Genomic DNA, 20,141 nt, shown 5'->3' with positions numbered 1-20,141 from the left:
CGGCCTTAAGTCCCTACAAGGTGTTCCCAAAGGGCCCTGGGCGAGCCTCCATTTTATATTTGGAGGAACTAAGGTTCAAGAAGCACAGTAGGTGTCGGAACTCGAGCCTGGCAATAGCTCTGCACATATCCTTCCCTCTGGGAAGACCCAGGATGCCAAAGAGGCCTGTGGGCCCCACAGTCTCCCCAGAGTGGGGTTACCTTGTGACAGATTCCGGGAGGGAACCGAGGTCAAATCTTTCTCCTCACCCTAAAGGGGTGCTGCCTCCCCTGCCCTCTTTCACCCGACACCCGGGAGCAGGCAGAGTACCAGACACAGGGTGAGCGGTCTCGGCTTTACCATTCTTAACACGCCACCCCCTTGCCGGACCTCAGTGCAGTTCAGTTTCCTTTGGTAATCTATAAAATGGAGACTGGCTTAGACCCCTGGTTTACCAGCTTTTATCAAAAAAAAAACTCAAAAAAACTTACAAGGGAGTTCAATACATAAAAGTGATACAAGACAGTTCTTCTACTGGTTGAGGTATATATTGGTTGAGGTATGGGTGGGGAGCGGGTCTCATACCCTTACCCCACCCAGGAAGCACCCAGGGTACCGTACCTTCTGTTGACCGCTAGCTCAGGGGAACAAGTCTGAAAAACCCTAGTCTAGCAGTTCCCCAGGGTTCTTTCCCACTTTAGGATGCTCAGTTTCAATGCTCAAGTGACCAGGTTAGTACCATGGGCTCAGAACCTAGGTCTCTAATGGGCAAGGCACCAGAACCTTCTGATACCTGTCACATTCAGGCTAGGGAGGAGTCTAGACCTATTTCCACCCACGAAGCTGTGTCTAAGCCCTAATACTCCTGCAGTCCTATCCCCAATCACAAAGCCCATTCCCACCATTCAGGAATAACAAATACCATCTTTAGTTACAAAAAATAACCCTGCTTGTCCCTGAAACCCCACCATTAGCAATTCATCCTTTTGCATAAAGTGCTTGCCAGCTCCCCTAGAAAGTGACATTCATCCCACACACCGGATGAACAGGTCACCAGGTCCATTCTTCCTGCATCCTGGGCACTCAAGGTAGGCCCAGCGACTGCAGGAGATGACAAACGTCACCCTCACTGCCATCTCCCCTGGGCCCTCCCCCCCCCCCCCCCATATAACTGCCCTCACCCTCCCACCCCCTGGCCACCTTTAAGCATGAAGCACTCAGAATCCAGTTCCATTGCGTTGCATGGCCCGACCAACCCGGCCTCCTCCTCCAGCCTTGGGGGCCTTAGACCTTCACCTCCTCAAGATCCTCAGCTCTTCCGCGCTGACACAGACACAGGCTCCAGAGATGCGAGGAGGCAGCTAGAGGCCCCCCGCCTCCCCAGAGGGCAGCTGCCGCAGGCTAGAGGCAGCCGGTGGGACCTGCAACGAGCCGCCCCCACTCAGTCCTCCCCCGTGCCCTCCTCCAGCCACTTTAGATAGCGCGCATCTCCTTGGTCCATGGGAAGACTGAAGACCTCTGGGATTTCAAAAGGATGCACCAACCTTTGGAAAGAAAGCAGAGCCCTGTGAGTGACTATGATGAGAATCGGCCTATGCAGTTAAACCCAAGCGGCCGGCCTCCTGTGAGGCTGCCATCTACCGCCATTCCACCTGCCCAGGCCCATAGGCCGCTGCTCCTGAGCCTGTTTCCCATTTGTCAACAAGGGATGAGGTGGGCCAGATGGCTCCCCCGGTCATGGGTTCCAATTCTAAGCCTGCCTCTTGTAGCTGTGTGACCGTGGACAAATCACTTCATTTCTCCACAGGCCCTAAAAAAAGGGTGTCAAAATAGTACCTATGTGACTGGGCTGCTGGGGAGTGAGACGAGGCACAGAAGGCACTTACCTGGCGTACCGATGGGCACTGCATGCATTCATTACATGGCAGTTACTGTATCACTATCCCACGCTCATCGCTGTGCCTTCCCCAAACGACCCCCCGTATCTCTGCATTGTCTTCTCCACCAAGAAAGTTCTCTGTTCGTCACTTACAAGCCCGTCTATCCTTCAAAGCCCAGCTCAACCACTGATCTTCTCCCAGGGATCTTCCTCGACCATCCAAACCCATAGGAAGCTCTTCTTTCTCTCCATTCCTTTCACCTGGCCCTCGGCACACAACGCAAGTTCTTTTCGCTTCTTAGACTGAAGAGAGATGAGGCCTTGGGCCTCAGTCCCCATCTGTCAAATGCGGGGAACAATCCCTGCTTCCTTTCCAATGAAGGAGGCACTGTAAAATTTTCATGAGACAGCATGCGTGGTAAATCACAACACATGCACGCGTGCCTAAACATTTGGAGTTGGGGTGATTTTATCCAGTGACCAAGGATAATGCATTTTCTTATTTCAGGGCACACATCAGTGTATTTGTTTTCTGGTTTTTTTTTTTTTTTTTTAAGATCTTATTGGGTTTATTCAATGATTCAAAAACCAGGCAGCATCCCCTCTAGCAAACAGAAAAGGAGCTCCCTCACGTATGTGTTTTTATTAGCAGACATACAGAACTCAGTGTGTGTATGAAGGCAGTGTTTGGACGCACAGAATAAGACCGTTTTAACACGTTAGTAGTAAGAGCTGCCGTGCCACCACCAAGAATCACTGCTTTTTTTTCCTTTGAGAGGAAGAGAGAGAGCATGCATGTGTTGGGGAGGGGCGGAGAGAGAGGGGGGACAGAGGATCCGAAGCTGTGCTGACAGCAGAGAGCCCGATGCAGGGCTGGAACTCACGAATCAGGAGACCGTGACCTGAGCTGAAGTCGGACGCTTAACTGAGCCACCCGGGCGCCCCAAGCATCAATGATTTAAGCCAGCGCTTCTCGAGCTTTAATGTGCGTAGGAATCCCATGGGGACCTTGTTAAACTGTAGTTTGACTCCTTAGTTTGGGGTGAGAGTGAGGAGGCAGTCCTAGCAAGCTTCCAGGTGATGCCAATTACTCCCCAAACCATACCGTGAACACCAATCTAGACCAGCAGTTTTCAGAGTGAGGCCCACTGACCCCTGGGGAATTCTAACACTCTGCCAGGTCCATGAGGCCAAAACTGTTTTCAGAAGAATACTAGTTTTCATTTTTTTAATGTTTATTTTGAGAGAGAGAGAGAGCGGGGGGGGGGGGGGGGGGGGGGGGGAGACACAGAATCCGAAGCAGGCTCCAGGCTCAGAGCTGTCAGCACGGAGCGGGATGCAGGGCTCGAACTCACGAACCGCGAGATCATGACCTGAACCGAAGTCGGCTGCTTAACCGATGGAGCCACCCAGGCGCCCCGAAAAATACTAATTTTCTATTAATCTTCTTACTGTGTTGACCCCTGCACTGCTGGTGCAAAACAATGCCGAGTAAGACTGCTGGCACCTCAGCACGCGGCAAGGCAGTGGCACCACAGTGTATGAGCCTCAGGTGCTCTTCTCCACCGCACGCTCGGGCTTCAGAAAAGTCACGTTCACTTAAGAACATCCTCGATAAAACAGCGAAGATCACTATTGCTATTGCACTTCAGCCCTTGAGTCCCTGTCTCGTTAATGACGAAATGGAAAGTGCACATTAAAGCACTTCTGCCAGATTCTGAAGTTCAATATTGTCTTAAACCTGTCTGCCCATTGAAGCCACAAGCCAAACTAAACAAACTGCACTTTTTTTCATGGAACACCATTTTTAATTTCAAGCCTGAGTGACCATAATTTGTCTGTCATGTTTACAAATGCTGGTTACTGTGGTTTGAGCATTAGGCAGACGTTTTTTCTCTAATGGGAACAAAGTGAGCCGATCACTCAAATGAAGACAACTGATACCATTTGTTGAGGAAAAATTCATGTTTTCAAGCAAAAATTAGAAGTTTGAAAGTTTGAGTTTATCATCATGAGCGTAAAAGTGTCCCAGTACTTAAGAGGGAGTATGTTTTCTGAGGAGACGCAGCCTTCTCAACAAGCCAGATGTTGCCAAAATATAAAATGATGCCATTTTTCTCACTTTGTTTCTTGGAAAATATGGTTACTTCCCATAAAAATGTATTACTTATGTTTATATAGAACAGTTGTATTGTTATTATTTTAAATGAACGAAAACATTTTTTTAATTTCGTAGTTTTACTTTCTAATGCAATAAACTTTAATATAACCTTAAGCTCCCCTGGGATCCGAAGACCAAAATCTTGAGAACTACTGTCTCCACTCACTCACTCTAGCCTCTCATTTTATAGCGGGAGAATCTGAGGGACAGGGACATGCCCAGGGTCATATGAGAGGTTGGTGACTAGGCTCTAGGTCTCTTGCTTTTCAAGCTCATTCACTTAGTTCCCAGGACGTCCCTGGCTGAAAAGACACACCAGCATTACCTGATATAGCTGAACAGCATGCGGACCTTGGAAGTCTTTGTCTTTATTAGCTGTGAAAGAAAAAAAAATCCCTGCTTTAGGAAGGACCTTGGCCCCAGCCATGCAGCTACTCGTTCATCTGGCCATTTTGGAGACAGCATTCATCCAGGTCACCAGGCACCGTTGCATTTGCAGATTAACCCAGGGCACCTGATGTGAGGCAAGAACCTCAAGCAGTTGATCTTTGCTCATTTTTAATTGGAACCTTGGTCTCACTCTCCATCGAGGCCCCAACCCACCCCCCCATCCTCACTCACCAACAGGATTTCAGTGGCTTCTTCTATTTCTCCATTCCAAAAGTACCTGGAGAAGAGAACAAAACCAAATTATGATGCTCACAAGAAGAGCCCAGGAGATACCAAACCTGGCCCAATTAGGTGGCTTACCAAGGTGGAGACTTTAAAATCCTTCCAACCCCACACAAAAATGTCTATAATTGGCCAAGTCCCCAGAGGTCATCGAGTCCAATCATTCTAATGCATGCTTCTAGTAGCTGTCTGAACATTCTCTCTCTTGAAGAAGTCCATCGATCTACCTTACAGGCTTTCACCTGAGATGGTTTTCCTTCCGGTATGCCAACGTCTGCCACCCAGTTGTTTTCCCTAACTTCCACATGAAGAGCCACCTCAGGACAGCCCTACAGAAACTCCTGTTTTCTCTCCTCCAAATTGGGCATTTCCAGCTCTTTCTGTGCTCATCCTACAGTCATGACTTCCAGGCCCCTCCCATCCTTTGGACTGGTGCTACTTTTATTACTGACTCTTTAAGTGGAGAACCCACAAATGGAGAACTAAAAAAACACAGGAGGCTTCAGGGAAAAAGTGAGCTTTATAACATATGGAAAGAAACAGACCCAAAAGTTAAAAAAAAAAAAAAGTCAATAACGATGTTGAGAAAAGAACACAAAAACAGCATCACTGGCAGGGAAAGAAATTTGGCCTGAGAATATCTACACTGACCCAGGGCAAGCTCAAGATGGATGACCTAGGCCATCGGCACTGTGGTGAAGGGATTGATTATAAAAAGGACGGACATATGAAGGGAATGCTAGGCTGAAATGCTGTTCTAGTTCCCAAGCACTGGCTTTATGTGAATCACTTACATAATTTTTTTAAAATTCAGTGAGCCAGGCCCAGCCCCCAGGGAGAATGACTGAGTAGCAGCTCCAGAATGGAGCTCAGGCCTCTAAAACACAGCCACATTTGGCTGTGCTGACAGCTCAGAGCTGGAGCCTGCTTCAGATTCTGTGCCTCCCTCTCTCTGTGTCCCTCCGCTGCTTGCACTCTGTCTCTTTCTCTCAAAAATAAATAAAGATAAAAAAAAAAAAAATTAAAAAAAAACCCACAGCCACACTTGGGAGCTACAGCTACAGACAGATGTGAGCCACTGAGGGGAGGGCGTTGCTGGAGGTGTGGAGGGGGCTTTCATAACACAGCACTTTCCTGCTCTGACCTTCAGAGTAGATACTATTTCTCTCTCTCTCCCCCTCCCCCACCAGGGGAGGAAGGAGATGAGAAACAGGCTGATCAGAGATTTCAAGGCATAAGACAAATCTTGCACAGCTAGTACTGGGATGCTGAGATATTTTGATAAGGGAAATGGTACAACCAGGATTAACTCCTGTGAGGGAGTTAACAAAATGAGAGGCAGACACTACAAAGAAGCAGCTTGTCACATAAGCTAACCTCTGAGTTTCCCACAGAATTCAAAAGGGACAGGAATTATTTTCCTTGATATCTTAATAGGCTTACTCAGGGATGGAATGTCCAGTCTGACTTCTTTTTTTTTTTTTTAATGTTTATTTATTTTAGAGAGAGAATGAGAATGAGCAGAGAGAGAGGAAGACACAGAATCCAAAGCAGGCTCCAGGCTCTGAGCTGTCAGCACAGAGCCTGACGTGGGGCTCGAACCCATAGGCTGTGAGATCATGACCTGAGCTGAAGTCAGACGCTTAACCTGACTGGGCCACTCAAGTACCCCCTGTCTGACTTCTTTGCTAATAAGAAGCTAACTAATTTAAACAAAGAATGTTGGTTAAGCATCCAGCTCTTGACTTCAGCTCAGGTCATGATCTCATGGTTCATGGGTTTGAGCCCCGAGCTGGGGCAGTGCTGACAGTGTAGAGCCTGCTTGGGATTCTCACTCTCTCCCTGTCTCTGGCCCTCAGCCGCTCGTGTGTTCTCTGTCTCTGTTTCTCTCTCTCAAGATAAACAAACTTAAAAAAAAAAATTTAAACAAAGAATGTGCAAACAAGATTCATTGTTCCTAAACTATAATTTTTTTCCACCCTTCTGTTTACATAGCCTATTTTTGCTTTTATTGGTTGACATAAATCCACTAATTGATTTCCTCTAAATATAAATTAACAATGAACTGTTCACTAATCAAATGCCTTTGAGTTGTTCTTTGACAATTTCCCATTAGTTCCTTGTCCTTCCCACCAGCCAGGACCTGACCTCGCACTCCCACACTCTTCCACAGGCCACAGCAAAACTCACAGTGAGGATGCCTTGGGCAGGATGTTCACAGAGGCAGCCAGCTTCTTATCCAGTATAGCCCTAAAGCAGACAGAGAGAGAGAGAGAGAAAGAGAGACCATCACCAAGGTAAGTACCCAGCATCTTAAGAAAAGGGACAAGGGACAGGAGTTCCTGGGAATTACCCAGGAAACCAGAGTTTACGTAGATAACCATTTAGAGGGCCCCTTCCTCCTCAAACCAACACATTCCATAACCACCAGGCACAGAACTTCTAAAGACAGTGCTATTTATAAGTCCTCCCCTGGGTGGGGAGGAAGGTAGAGAAATAGCTATGGGAAGGCAGTTTTAAGGACAGGCCCAGGGGAAGGGGAACAGATTAACACTGGACAGAGTACAAGACCTGGATTCTGTTCCTGACCCTGCAGTGGACGGTTGTGTGACTTTAACCACATTCTTTCATTCCAAGAATAAGTATTCGAGCATCTGTCCAAGACAGGCATGTCCCCCTGACTCAGGCTGCCTCTCCTGCTGTATAGTTACAGTAACAGGATAGGTTCAGTCAGCGGTTTCCAAACCTTTCGGTCAAGAACCCATTTTATTCTATCACCATCTTCTGCTTTTGTCCGATAGGTATCCGGCTGACACTGCTTCTGATCTGTAGATACCCACATGACCACACAGATCAGATACGACTCCAAATAAAAGCAAAAACCCATCATACTTCTTTTCACCTCTTAATTTATGTAAAGGTTTCTACCACAGGCCTCAAAGCACAATCATCACCTTTGCAGACCTGTAAGATTTTTTTTGTTTTTTGACAGATCATAGGTTGGAATCCCTGGTCTGATAGTCTGATTCCTGTGCAGAGCCCTGATGAACACAATCAAATGCACTTGAATTAGTACAAGTGTCACGGAAACAGGAGCACCGCCAAGTCATCAACGCAAAGAGGCGTTCTCAGACATCAAAACCTCAAGCCCTCAAATCAGGCAGGCCTTGACAAACATTTCTCAGGTCTCAGGCAGCCAAGGGGGCCTGATCTATTCTCCGAAGTGCTTGGACCCTGAGCCCCGCTCACTGATACCTCCTGCCCTCGGCTGTTGCCAAGAGAACTGACCTACTTTCTCTTCCGTGAGTTCCAGGCTGAGCGTGGCTCTATTTAAGGCTCCACATTTTGTGGCAGTCCCTTGGAAAGTTCCAGAGATAAATAAATCCCTGACTGTAAGGAGAGACACATGGCACAAATCTGTTTAAGCACCTGCTGCAAGGCTTGCTCACTCAATCGTCCGCTGAGAAAGTACATTTTATTGGTCCTGACGGTGGCAAGGAAACACAGGGGGTGAATTAAACCTTAAAAAAAAAAAATAATTCCATTGTCTCATAGGCCCAGAAGGTGAGCTCCTCAGAGACTGTCACGGCAACCTGTCCATGGGTAAAAGACTAGAAACGTGGAGGGCTATGTTATTCAAAAAGCCCCTGTGGCCAAAAACCAAAACCAGAGAGTGTGAGAGCAAGAGAGAACATTAGCTGACTGATAACACACACACACCAAGACAAGCAGCGAGTCACAGGTGGCAGCTGAGGCCCTCACGCTCATCCGAGGACAGCAGAAGATAGAGACGCGTAGAGCCTCGAGAAACTGCCAAATTCACAGACTAGTGAGTCACAAACCACATACGTGGTCTGGCTCTTGTGGCATTTTAAAAATTCTTGATTTTGTTACTAATATTTACTATCGGGATATTTCACACTCAAAAAGTAAGAGATTATCAGGGCATCTGGGTGGCTCATTCGGTTAAGCGTTCGACTTTGGCTCAGGTCATGATCTCATGGTTTCATGGGTTCGAGCCCTGCATCCGGCTCACTCTATCAGCGCAGGCCTGCTTCGGATCCTCTGTCCCCCTCTCGCTTTGTCCCTCCCCTGCTGTGTGTGTATGCGTGTGCATTATCTCTCTCTCTCTCAAAAATAAACATCAAAAAAAAAAAAAAAATAGATTATCTTGTTTCTCACCAGAAAGCGAGTCTTGTAACATCGGACATACTGTCCTCCAAGGTCACATTTACCTAGAGCTGAGCAGTGGCTATTCCCTCGAGGCGACATCCACTTCTCAGGTCCACACATTCCCACCGCCCTCCTTCCTCCCAGTGTGCAGAAGAGTCAGGGCTGCTACCTACCATCGCAGTCCCTCATCACACCCCAGCCCACTTTGCTCATTTAGGGGCCTGCTTGTGGGTATTTGTGTTTGCGCCCCTGATCTGATCCACTTCCCTCTTATCTACAGGAGGTCGAAGCCCAGAGAAGACGACTCGTGTAAGGCCGTACGTGGAGTGGGAAGCAGAGAGGACACTAGAATCCAGGTCTCCCAGTTCAACATTCAGGATTTATACTCCGGCCCCAACAACAGATGTTTCTAGATCATTTTTCTAGCTAAGAACGTGTCTGTCAATGAAGAGATCTAAGAACACTGCCAAGAACCAGAACTGAACTGACCCCGAACTGAGAGGCAGCAGACTAAACTTTAAAGAACGCTAAAGAAGAAAGACCACCACACCAACTGAAGCTGAGAGACGCGGTCTCGCTGTTGGTTCTGTAGCTCAGGCTGGGCTTCCTGCCTGCTCCTGGTGACGGGCCCTCCCCATCACGTACCATCTACTTCTACAAAGCCTGGAAACTACACCTGCCTGCCTCTTTTCTATCCAAACCACTAATAAAAAATACCAAACAAAATAGGTTGAGTGACAGCTCAAGTGAGCCACATCCCTAAAGGCTCCACTTGAGACTTCCAGTCCGACCGGACAGACTAGACAGATACTCCATCCTCCCCTTTGACACCAAAGCCTAGAAGCGACAGGAAATACCTGTCGCTCAGCCATGCCAGCACACGGTAAGAACGCACTGCGTACCAACGACTGTGGGGAAGCCCCAAAGAAGAAAGGGCAGTCCTGAGACACGAATGGGAGCGTGCAGGGGAGCTGCCACGGGAGACGAGAGCAACAGTCCCCGTCTGAAGGGGACGGGAACCAGAGCAGGCAGGAACACGGAGGCAACCACCAAGGTGGGTAGCTGGGACGCCACAGCAGAGGCGGACCCCCAAAATCTCCCAGGGCCCAGGCAGCAGTAATGGAGTGTCTGTCCCCAGGCAGGAGCGGAAAGTGTGCCAGAAGACCAGCCAGTAGGACACCCCGGCCAGGTGAACGTCCCCCCAGTGCACACTCACACTGGAGACAGCGCTGCGTGTCTTTGCAGCCATTCTGCACTTCCCCACAAGCACGACTAAAAAGATGAGAGAGGTCACAATTAATCACAAGGTAATTGAGGAAGGTCAGTAACCAAGAGAGACAAAAACTCAACAAACAGAAGAATTTACACAAGAGAACCAGTTAACAGGACATTCAAAACCAAGATTTTAAAATAAGTAGAACTGTGTACACTTGAAAGTTGCTGAGAGCAAATCTTCAAAGTTTTCACCACACACACCCACATGCAAGAGAACTAGGGAAGGTAATGAATGTGCTAACTAACCTTACTGGGGTAATTGTTTAGTGTTGTATATTTACATTAAGTATCACATGGTCCTTAAATTTAACAATGTTGTGTATGTCAATTGTATGTCAAGAAGGCTGAAAAAAATTAAACATAAATTAAGTATAATTAATATCCATAAAAGACAAAGCAAGGTTACTGCATCCATAAAATATGATCAGGCAATTATGAAAGAAGAGCAGTTGGCTAAACTATTAAAAAAAAAAAACTCTATGGGAATGCAAGCTGGTGCAGCCACTCTGGAAAACAGATGGAGATTCCTCAAAAAACTAAAAATAGAAATACCCTACGACCCAGCAATTGCACTACTAGGTATTTATCCAAGGGACACAGGGATGCTGTTTCGAAGGGGCACATGCGCGCCCAATGTTTATAGCAGCACTATCAACAATAGCCAAGTATGGAAAGCGCCCAAATGTCCATCGATGGATGAATATATAAAGAAGATGTGGTATATACATACAATGAAGCATTACTCGGCGATCAAAAAGAATGAAATGTTGCCATTTGCAACTACGTGGATGGAACTGGAGGGTATTATGCAAAGTGAAATTAGTCAAAGACAAAAATCATATGACTTCACTCATATGATGACTTTAATAGACAAAACAGATGAACATAAGAGAAGGGAAACAAAAATGTCCTCCTCAGGGAAGGGGACAAAACATAGGAGACTCATAAATTGGAGAACAAACAGAGAGTTACTGGAGGGGTTGTGGGAGGGGGGATGGGCTAAATGGGCAAGGGACATTAAGGAATCTACTCCTGAAATCACTGTTGCACTATATGCTAACTAATTTGGATATAAATTTTAAAAAATTTTAAAAAAACTGTAAATGTTTAAACAAAATAATCAATAGAAGGGCTGAATAGCAAAACAGCTGAAAAACAAATAAGAGAGAACACTACTCCAAAATTCTCCTAGTACATAGAATAAAGAACAGAAAAATATAAAACTTCAGTCAGAGAGAGCAAATTCAACATGTACCTAACTAGGAGTTACAGGAAAAGGACAGAGAAAGAATAAAAAGAGAATATTTACCAAACCAACAGTTGAACATTAAGATAGAAACTCCTAATTAAAAAAAAAAAAAAAAAGAGGGATACCTGGGTGGCTCAGTCGGTTGAGCATCTGACCCTTGATTTCAGCTCAGGTCATGATCCCAGGGTCGTGGGACTGAGCCCTGTGTCAGGCTCCATGCTGAGCATGGAGCTGCTTGAGATTCTCTCTCTCTCTCTCTCTCTCTCTCTCTCTCGGTCTCTCTCCCTCCCTCCCTCCCTCTGCTCCTCTCTCCTGATCGCACGCTCTCTCTCTAGAGTAAAATTTTAAAAAGATAGAAACTCCATGGGGCGCCTGGGTGGCTCAGTCAGTTGGGCGTCCGACTTTGGCTCAGGTCATGATCTCGCAGTTTGTGAGTTCGAGCCCCGCGTCGGGTTCTGTGCTGATAGCTCAGAGCCTGGAGACTGCTTTGGATTCTGTCTCCCTCTCTCTCTGCCCCTCCCCTGCTCATGCTCTGTCTCTGTCTCAAAAATAAATAAAACATTTAAAAAATTTTTTTTAAAAACATAGAAACTCCTGGGGTGCCTGGGTGGCTCAGTCGGTTGGGCGTCCGACTTCGGCTCAGGTCACGATCTCACGGTCCATGAGTTCGAGCCCCGAGTCGGGCTCTGTGCTGACAGCTCAGAGCCTGGAGCCTGCTTCAGATTCTGTGTCTCCCTCTCTCTGACCCTCCCCCGTTCATGCTCTGTCTCTCTCTGTCTCAAAAATAAATAAACGTTAAAACAGCTTCTCTTAAAAAAAAAAAAAACATAGAAACTCCTAAAAACTATCAGAGAGAAAAAGTATTATCTACAAAGGAACGAGACCCCAATAAACACCTGACTTCTCATCAGAACCCCGGAGGCAAGAAGGCAATAGAGACCCCTCCCCAAGCTGACAATGATACATTTACTGAGCTGGCCTTCCAACTAGTTAGGACCCAGGTATTAGAATCCTTTTCCTCCCAACACCCCACCTCACAGATGTCAGCTGATAGTTCTCTGACAGGACCCAGACTGGCTGATCCAGGGGTCAAGACAGTTTAGCACAGACCCTGGGCATACCAGAAGCATCAGAAAGGATTTCAGTTTCTAGCTGCTAAATATTATGGTTGTATTTCTGGAGTAATCACAGGTTCTTTTAGACAAGTGCTATTCTCAGGGCACCTGGGTGGCTCAGTTGGTTGAGCATCCAACTTTGGCTCAGGTCATGATCTCACAGTTCCTGAGCTGGAGCCCCGCAATGGGCTCTCTGCTGTCAGCACAGAGCCTGTTCCAGATCCTCTGTCTCTTCTCTCTCTCTGCCCTGCCCCCACTGTCTCTCTCTCTCTCAAAAACAAATATTAAAAAAAAAAAGAAAAACTTTAGACAAGGCTATTCTCCAAAGGTAACATTAATGAAGGAAAAATAGACATTCTAGTTGGGGGAAAGAGAACTGAATAAATTGCAAGGTTAATCTGTGACCAACAATTTGGGGGGCTTTGTGTCCCCAAAGACCAGATTCAACATTTTAAAAGACTGTAACTTAGTCTATCATCAGACTTCAAGAATGCTGAGCTACAAAGTAAAAAGCCAAATTCATTACCCTCTAGACCCACTAACCCTCTTCAAAGCTGTAGCTATAAAAAAGAGTGCGGGGGGTGGGGGGATTCATAGCCAACAAACATTTAATGAGTACCTATTACATCCAAGTTAGTGGGGTAAGAATTGCACATATTTCCTCGCCTTTAATCCTCACGACAGCCCTGTGAGGTAAGTGGCATGATGTTATGTTATACTGAGAAATCTAACGCTTTGAGAAAGAAAACAACTTGCCAAGATCACACAGTTAGCTAAGTGGCACAGCCGACATTCAAATCCTGAACGTTTGATTCTAAGTCCAGTGCTCTTCGCACCACACCATAGCTGCTTTTAGAAAATTGCCAAGTATTTGAACAGCCTCCTCGCCCTCACTTGTCGTGGTGAGCACCTCTGGTACTAAGCTAGGAGAATATCTCCAAGACAGCGGAGTCAAGAATTATAAGACAAAAATTCTCAACCTGCAAAGTCCCCCCATCCTCTGACTTTAACACCCTGGGCAAGCCACCTGACTCTCTACACCTCATATCCCTTAAATGCCCCCATGTGCCACTCAACATTTTCAGGCCCAGGAGCAGGATCCATGGTCGGGGGGGGGGGGGGGGGGGTCATTCAGCCATGGTCCTCTTATCACCCCAAGCTGACAGCTGCGTAGTGGACACACAGGGTTGTCAGAAGCAAGAGAGGGAGCCCAAAGTGGCCACCGTGGAGCATCCCGGTAGCTCCCCCAGCCTCCTGGGGCAGCACCCGAGCCTCTTCACGAGACCTGGCAATATCTCTGGCAATCTGCTCGTTGGGACAGTTGACAAAGACGATGGAGTAAGTGCCGGATACGTAGCTGCCGGTGATAGCTGAATGGAGCTGCAGGCTAAGGGTCCTGAGCACCGGATAGGACAGGAAAGAAGCTGCCAGGATCTACATGGTGGGGAAAGAAAAACACAGGTCAGCAGTGACATGACCACTTCGCTATCTGCCGGCTCAAGCAAACTGGAACCAAGGCTAAGCATCATTTTCTCATCCCCATTCCCCATCCACAAAATAATTCCTGGTATCTGTATGGAGCTCTGGTGCTTAAACAAAGTTTTCATGCCTAAATATTTTCCTATTTTCATGCCTAAATATTTCATGCCTAAAAATTTGCATTTGCAGGTGATAAAAAAAATGATAAAAAAATCAAGATCATGTAGCTTTTTTTTTTAACGTTTATTTATTTTTGAGACAGAGAGAGACAGAGCATGAATGGGGGAGGGTCAGAATCCGAAGCAGGCTCCAGGCTCTGAGCTGTCGGCACAGAGCCCGATGCGGGGCTCGAACTCACGGACCACGAGATCATGCCCTGAGCTGAAGTCGGCCGCTTAACCGACTGAGCCACCCAGGTGCCCCTCACGTAGCTTTTTTAACTGGTGAAGCCAGGATTAGGAATCAAGTCTGGATGAGCAGAAACCCATTCTTATTGACAGAGCTACTACTGGAGGTAAAGCCAACTGGCAACCACTGAACTGCTATCATCCCATGGGGATTATTAGTAATGATAAGCTCTTACATCTGTTGATGTTTAGGGAGTTAATTTCACCTCCATTCATTTGTATATGTGCAGGCACTGTGGGTAGTCCAGTGGAAAAGGTAGCCTAATTCAAAGTAATGTGACCTGTGTTATTGTAACTGAGAGGTGGTGGGACCTGGAGGAAGGCTGTACCTGAGGGAGCAGAAAAGCCTTTGAAGAGAAGGCACCGTCTAAGCTGGATCTGAAGCAATAAGTAGGTTTACAAGAGGAAAGGGAGGTACTCTTAGCAAATGACAATATATACAAAGTCGAGAGGTATTTAGGGACAGATATCTAGTTTGCAGGTATGAGATCAGGAGGAAGAAAGACCGGCAAGACTTACAAAGACAAGGGTCAGACAGAGGAGTCTGGGGTTTACACTCATGTGACAGGGTGCTTTCGTAGGTTTTTAGGCAGGAGGGTAATAAACACGGTCAAGCTGAGTAAAGTAACAGAAGAGAGAGGAGGGACCAGAAGGCAGTCTATTTAAAAGGCCACTACAGTGTTCTAGGAAACAGACTTTAACAACTTGAGCAAAGAAGATGGCAGTGACAATGTGAGAGCAAAAGACACTCAAGACTGAATTATCCTCACTATTTTAATGATAAACTTTAAAATAAGAGGAACTGGAAACAACTGATGAACAGTCTCCAATCCAGGGCTCTCTGCTTGGGGGATACCATAGAGCCATTAAGAGGATGGAGGCAACTTGGAGGGGCCACAGTGTGACTCAGGCAAGGCTGAACAGGAACGCGCTTCTCCTGCCTCCCAGCCCAGGGCTCAGGCCTCACTCAAACAAGCCTCTGTTCTCCCACTCTCCTTCCACATTATTGCCTGGGGCCTGGCTCCTACTTCTTGGCAGGGCCTGAGCAGCGTTTTTATGTTCTGAGCTCCAGTTTGACTAGAGGCCTGTCTGGGTTGGGTTTCTCATTCCCTCCTACCACCTCCACCGACACCTCCAATTCAAAATACCAGTCCTCTGAACTAAACCAGTGACCGTGCAAGAACAAAAGAACCAGGCGGTACAATGAAGCTTTTATTGCATGTGTGCGTTTTTTAATGACAACCCAATTAGAGTATAAGAAAAAAATTAAAGCACTAGAAAGCAGGATTTAAATCCTATTGCCAGTACTGCTAACTGCCTGTGGCCTTCCACAGGTTACTTCCTCTCCCTTCTATAAATGTTATCTAGAATATGGAGATCCTGACACTTGTGCTGCCTACTTCAGAGTTGTCATGGGTTCAAACCAGCTAGAGAGACTACTTTGTAATCACGAGTTCAATCGAGGAAGGGAACGTGCTTTGCTCATCACTGTATCCCCAGAAAAGTTGATGGCCACAGCAGGTTAATATTTGTAAACTAGTGAATTAATATACCAGTAATGTGTGGTTATTAAGGCTGAAGAGCCTTGTGAAGTAGAAAGGGCTCTGGAGTCACCCACTGCTGCTTTGAGCAGAGAACTGAACATACTGGAACACTGCAAGGTGTCAACTACATGACTCTCAAGTGGCTTCCAGGGCAGACTGTAAACAAAAGGGGCAGTGGGCTATCCCCCCAATCAAAAGAGCCACTCCTGGGGAAGATGTGGGACATTTCAGCCAGCAGGTATCAGCGGAAAACAGAGCTAACAGGATTAACTACAAACTCCCCTAAAACGTGTTGGAAACTCTCATATGAACTCACAATCAAAATGCTAAGAGTAAGAGGTAAGTGGGCCCTCAGCTATTATCTAAGATAACCTTTCATTTACCAAACAAGGTAACTGAGACAGAACATACAGGAACTCTGTGATAGAACCAAGACTTGAAACCAAGGCTCTTCCTCCCACTGTGGACTCTTTGAACTGCAATGACCAGGAATTGGTCTAGTGGGGTCATGTCAGCTTCACATACTCCAGTGGTTCTCAACTAGGGGCAATTCCCCCCCGCCCAGGGGACATCTGACAATGTCTGGAGACAATTTTGACTGTCATAACTGGGAAGGAGATGAGATGGCATCTAGTAGGTAGAGGCCAGGATTGCTGCTAACATCCTCTTGTTCCATTGATCACAGTGAAATACAGACAGTTGTCTGCACAAGTCTCCCCCATTGGGCATGAGCTCCTTAGTCCCATTCATTTCTATGTTCCCAGCACTTTACAAACCTTGACAGGGAGTACAGATTTGAGAAATGTTTGTGGACCTACCAAAAACATGTCAGAAGCATGAAAAGTCAGTTTGGAACCAAGGGTGGACCACAATATATTACAAAGTGGCATTCTATGAAAGTAAGATTGATGGGCAATACACACATCACAGAATTCCCTAATTAAAAACATTATAACGGAAAAAGATCTACTATAATTTTTAAAGTCTTTATAACATTTTCATACTTACCTTTTACTATACACTTTTTCTAACTTTACATTTGTTTAAAATATGAACCTTTCAGTTCATATTTCATTCTGCCTTTTTCCTTTTTTGTCCTGCAATATTCACACAGCTTTTAAGAGGTTATGATTGACTTTAAAATCAGTGTTAAGACAGAAGAGAAGAGGCCTCAGAAACCACCCAGTGGTTCTAACCTTGTAATCGACCTAGTTTTAAGGAATCTAAGATACTCTGGAGTTGAGTGCTACATTGTGTTTATCTATATACACTTTCCTTGGGTGCAGAGCCAGAACTTTCTCACAAACACACAAATCAAAAAAATCTACAGTCCTAAAAAGGTTAAGAGCCACTGATTTGTGCCAATATTTCAGAAGGGGGATGGAAGAGCCAGAGAGGGGAAGAAATCACCCAAAAGGGAAGTAGCAAGGCTTCTGATCCTCTCCTACAGTTCTTTCCACCTCCCGCTCAAACACCACCACCAGCAGTATTCTGTAGGCACTTCCAACCTCAACATTTTACAATATTTCATAGATGAGAAAACAAAACTCTTCCCCAAATGCAGAAAAACAAGATGGTAACTGCAAGAGAAAGAGGCAAAGAACCTACCCTGTGACCCTCACAGGAGAACTCACCAGCGACACCCCTTCACCTCCCGGACAACTCTCGCCATGAAACACAGCCCAGGCACTCGTCCTCACAAGGTGGGGAGTGAAGGGTTGCTGGAAATCTTCAGAACCATGCTACAATCTCCAGAACCCGGGCAGTGTCTCCAGGGATCTTCCTACCTGCCTGGTCCCAGCTCAAAATCCCAGGAGCAGAAAACAGAAATGCAGTTTCTTCCCTCAATCCCCAGGTTGGGGGTTTAGGGGTGAGAGAGTTCATGGAGTCGTAGCATGGGGCACTCACCAGGAGGCATATAAGGACAGAGGGCCGCAGGTAGCCTGGCAGAGGACACCGGGAGCCCAGCCTGTCCATGGCGTCGCTGGTAATTTAGTAGCACAGTAGCGAACTGTGGCCTCAGGCTGAGTTGCAAGCTGATGGGCGGGCACTGAGGGCCTAAAATGCCCTATCCCCTCACCACCTGCTGCCTGCCTCACTGCTCAGCCAGGCCCCAGCCAGGCTGGCCAGAAGGAGATAGTGAGGGGGCAGGGAAAGAGGGAGTAATTATTCTCACTAGGCGATTCTCTTCCTAGAAACAAAAGGCCCACGCACCAAATGCAGACCTATAACTCTTACAAAAATAAAAATAATAATTTTCCCTCCCCGTTGTAACAACAAAAAATGACAAAAATCCCCACATCACATGTACAGATAAAAAGATGGAAGTTTCTTAGATCTATAAAACTTTCAGAAACCATGGCACACAAACACGAATACACCTACACAAAACTCTTCCACTTTATAGGGGCCTATCCTGCCAAAAATAACCAGTGAAGCACACGCACACAGGCGTGCGCACACACACACAGCTGCCTTCCTATCCCTCACAGCACCTCCTCCTCCCAGGAGCTCCCTTCTAACTCTCCCTGGCTTAAAATACATTTGTTCCCAGCTGCTCTTCTGGGAAGTCCTGTGAACTTCATCTTTCCAGGCCAGATGATCCATGCAGCTTTTTCCAGGGTTGATCCCACTGCCCTCTATTTCCCTAAGGCACTTTGTACACACTTCTGCGGCAGCATTTTATATCAACCCTGGGGAGCTGCAAACAAATAAGAAAAGCAGCAAGCTAATGACTGACTGCTGCCCTTTGAGAACGCAGTTCTCGAAGTTCTCTCCATTGCCAGGGTTTGCAACTTTTAAATCCAGCTTTTTAATGTGAAAATATCTTAATTTTTAAATGAGATTTCTGGGGCAGGGGAAGGAGCTGACTACACAAGGATACAAGTAAACTTAAAGTGAAGGGAACTATTCTGTATCTTGATTGTGGTAGTGGTTACACAAGTGTTAAAAAAAAATTCAACAACTACACAGTTATATTGGTGAATTCTATTGTATGTAAACAGTCCCTTAAACAAAGAGCCAGGGAAATGCTGGAAACCAATTCAAAATTGTTTTACACTGGGTAGACCAAACAACTCATCTGTTAGCCAAATATGGATCGCAGGCTGCCGGTTCACAGCCTTTGTGTTTAATTATCTGCTTACTATCTCATTCCTTGGGACTATAACTTCTTAAAAACCCATACTTCCTAGCAGCGTCTGACAAAGTGGTTAATAAATCAGTTGTAGCCCTAGTCTTATCATTTACATGTTTAGCTGTGAAGACTCGTGCAAATTACATGGCCTCTCTGAGCTTTGGTGGACTTTTTGGTAAAGGAAGGGCTAATACCTCCTTCACAGGTCTAAAGTGAGGATTAATAAAGACAATTAATGTGAGAGTGTTGTAGAAAATCTAAGAGCATGTCAGCTTTTCAAAAGCAAGTAGTCTCATACTTACTATTCTGGTTAACTCAGAAAATTTCGGGGCGCCTGGGTGGCTCGGTAGGTGAAGTGTCCAAACTTTGGCTCAGGTCATGGTATCTCATGGTTTGTGGGTTCGAGCCCCACGTTGGGCTCTGTGCCAAGAGCTGAGAGCCCGGAGTCTGCTTCTGATTCTGTGTCTCCCTCTCTCTCTACCCCTCCCCTGCTCTCACTCTCTCAAAAATAAATAAATGTTAAAAGAAAAAAAAAATCTCCACCTGTGTTTGAAGAACTTAGTATCTGTGGAAAAACTGGGCTAGAGAAAAAAAAGCTGAGCGGTCCTAAGAAAACCGTTATATCCAAAGTCCAGAAAAATAAATCAAGACTGTGATCTTTTATACCTATTACATTAATAAGAAATGTAGCCACTGTTAATGACCATTTACCTTAGATCCTGAGATGGCTTCCTGAGATCATGTCCCCAAGTTTAGCACGGGACCCCACATAGCTTATGCTCAATAAATGTTTGTGGAATGACGAAACAATATAGATGTGTGGCTGATGATAAGCATGGTCATGATGAAAGTGATGTTGGAACAAGAGGGGAAGAATGGCAAGAGATGAATCATCATTTGGAAGAAAACGCCTCTGGATTCACTTCTTCAACTCAGGCACTTCTACTCTCTCCAGATTCAATTCTAAGGTTAGATTCCAAAAATCCAATTCTGCATTTATGGCTTCTGCAGAGTCTTCAGATACAGTAAGTCTCAGCGCCAACGCCTGAGGGTCCAGGATCTTCTTCTGGAG

The 20,141-nt window shown here is 46.1% G+C and overlaps 1 protein-coding gene across 1 annotated transcript; it reads right to left on the bottom strand.

Moving 5' to 3' along the window:
- Positions 1 to 1,180: 1,180 nt before the first annotated feature.
- LOC122204493 (protein CutA homolog) lies at positions 1,181 to 17,910 on the bottom strand. The gene is made up of 6 exons (XM_042912019.1): positions 17,842 to 17,910; positions 13,789 to 13,937; positions 6,882 to 6,941; positions 4,641 to 4,686; positions 4,345 to 4,394; positions 1,181 to 1,523 (listed from the first exon to the last, which is right to left on the bottom strand). Exons 1-6 carry the CDS (start codon positions 17,908 to 17,910, stop codon positions 1,421 to 1,423), a joined length of 477 nt encoding a protein of 158 aa, XP_042767953.1. The 3' UTR covers positions 1,181 to 1,420.
- Between the last annotated feature and the right edge of the window lie 2,231 nt (positions 17,911 to 20,141).

The sequence above is a fragment of the Panthera leo genome, chromosome D4 (genome assembly GCF_018350215.1).
Source record: "Panthera leo isolate Ple1 chromosome D4, P.leo_Ple1_pat1.1, whole genome shotgun sequence".
NCBI classification, from domain to species: domain Eukaryota; kingdom Metazoa; phylum Chordata; class Mammalia; order Carnivora; family Felidae; genus Panthera; species Panthera leo.
The sequence above is the reverse complement of the archived record's forward strand: the minus strand, read 5'-3'. Positions and strand labels throughout refer to the sequence as shown.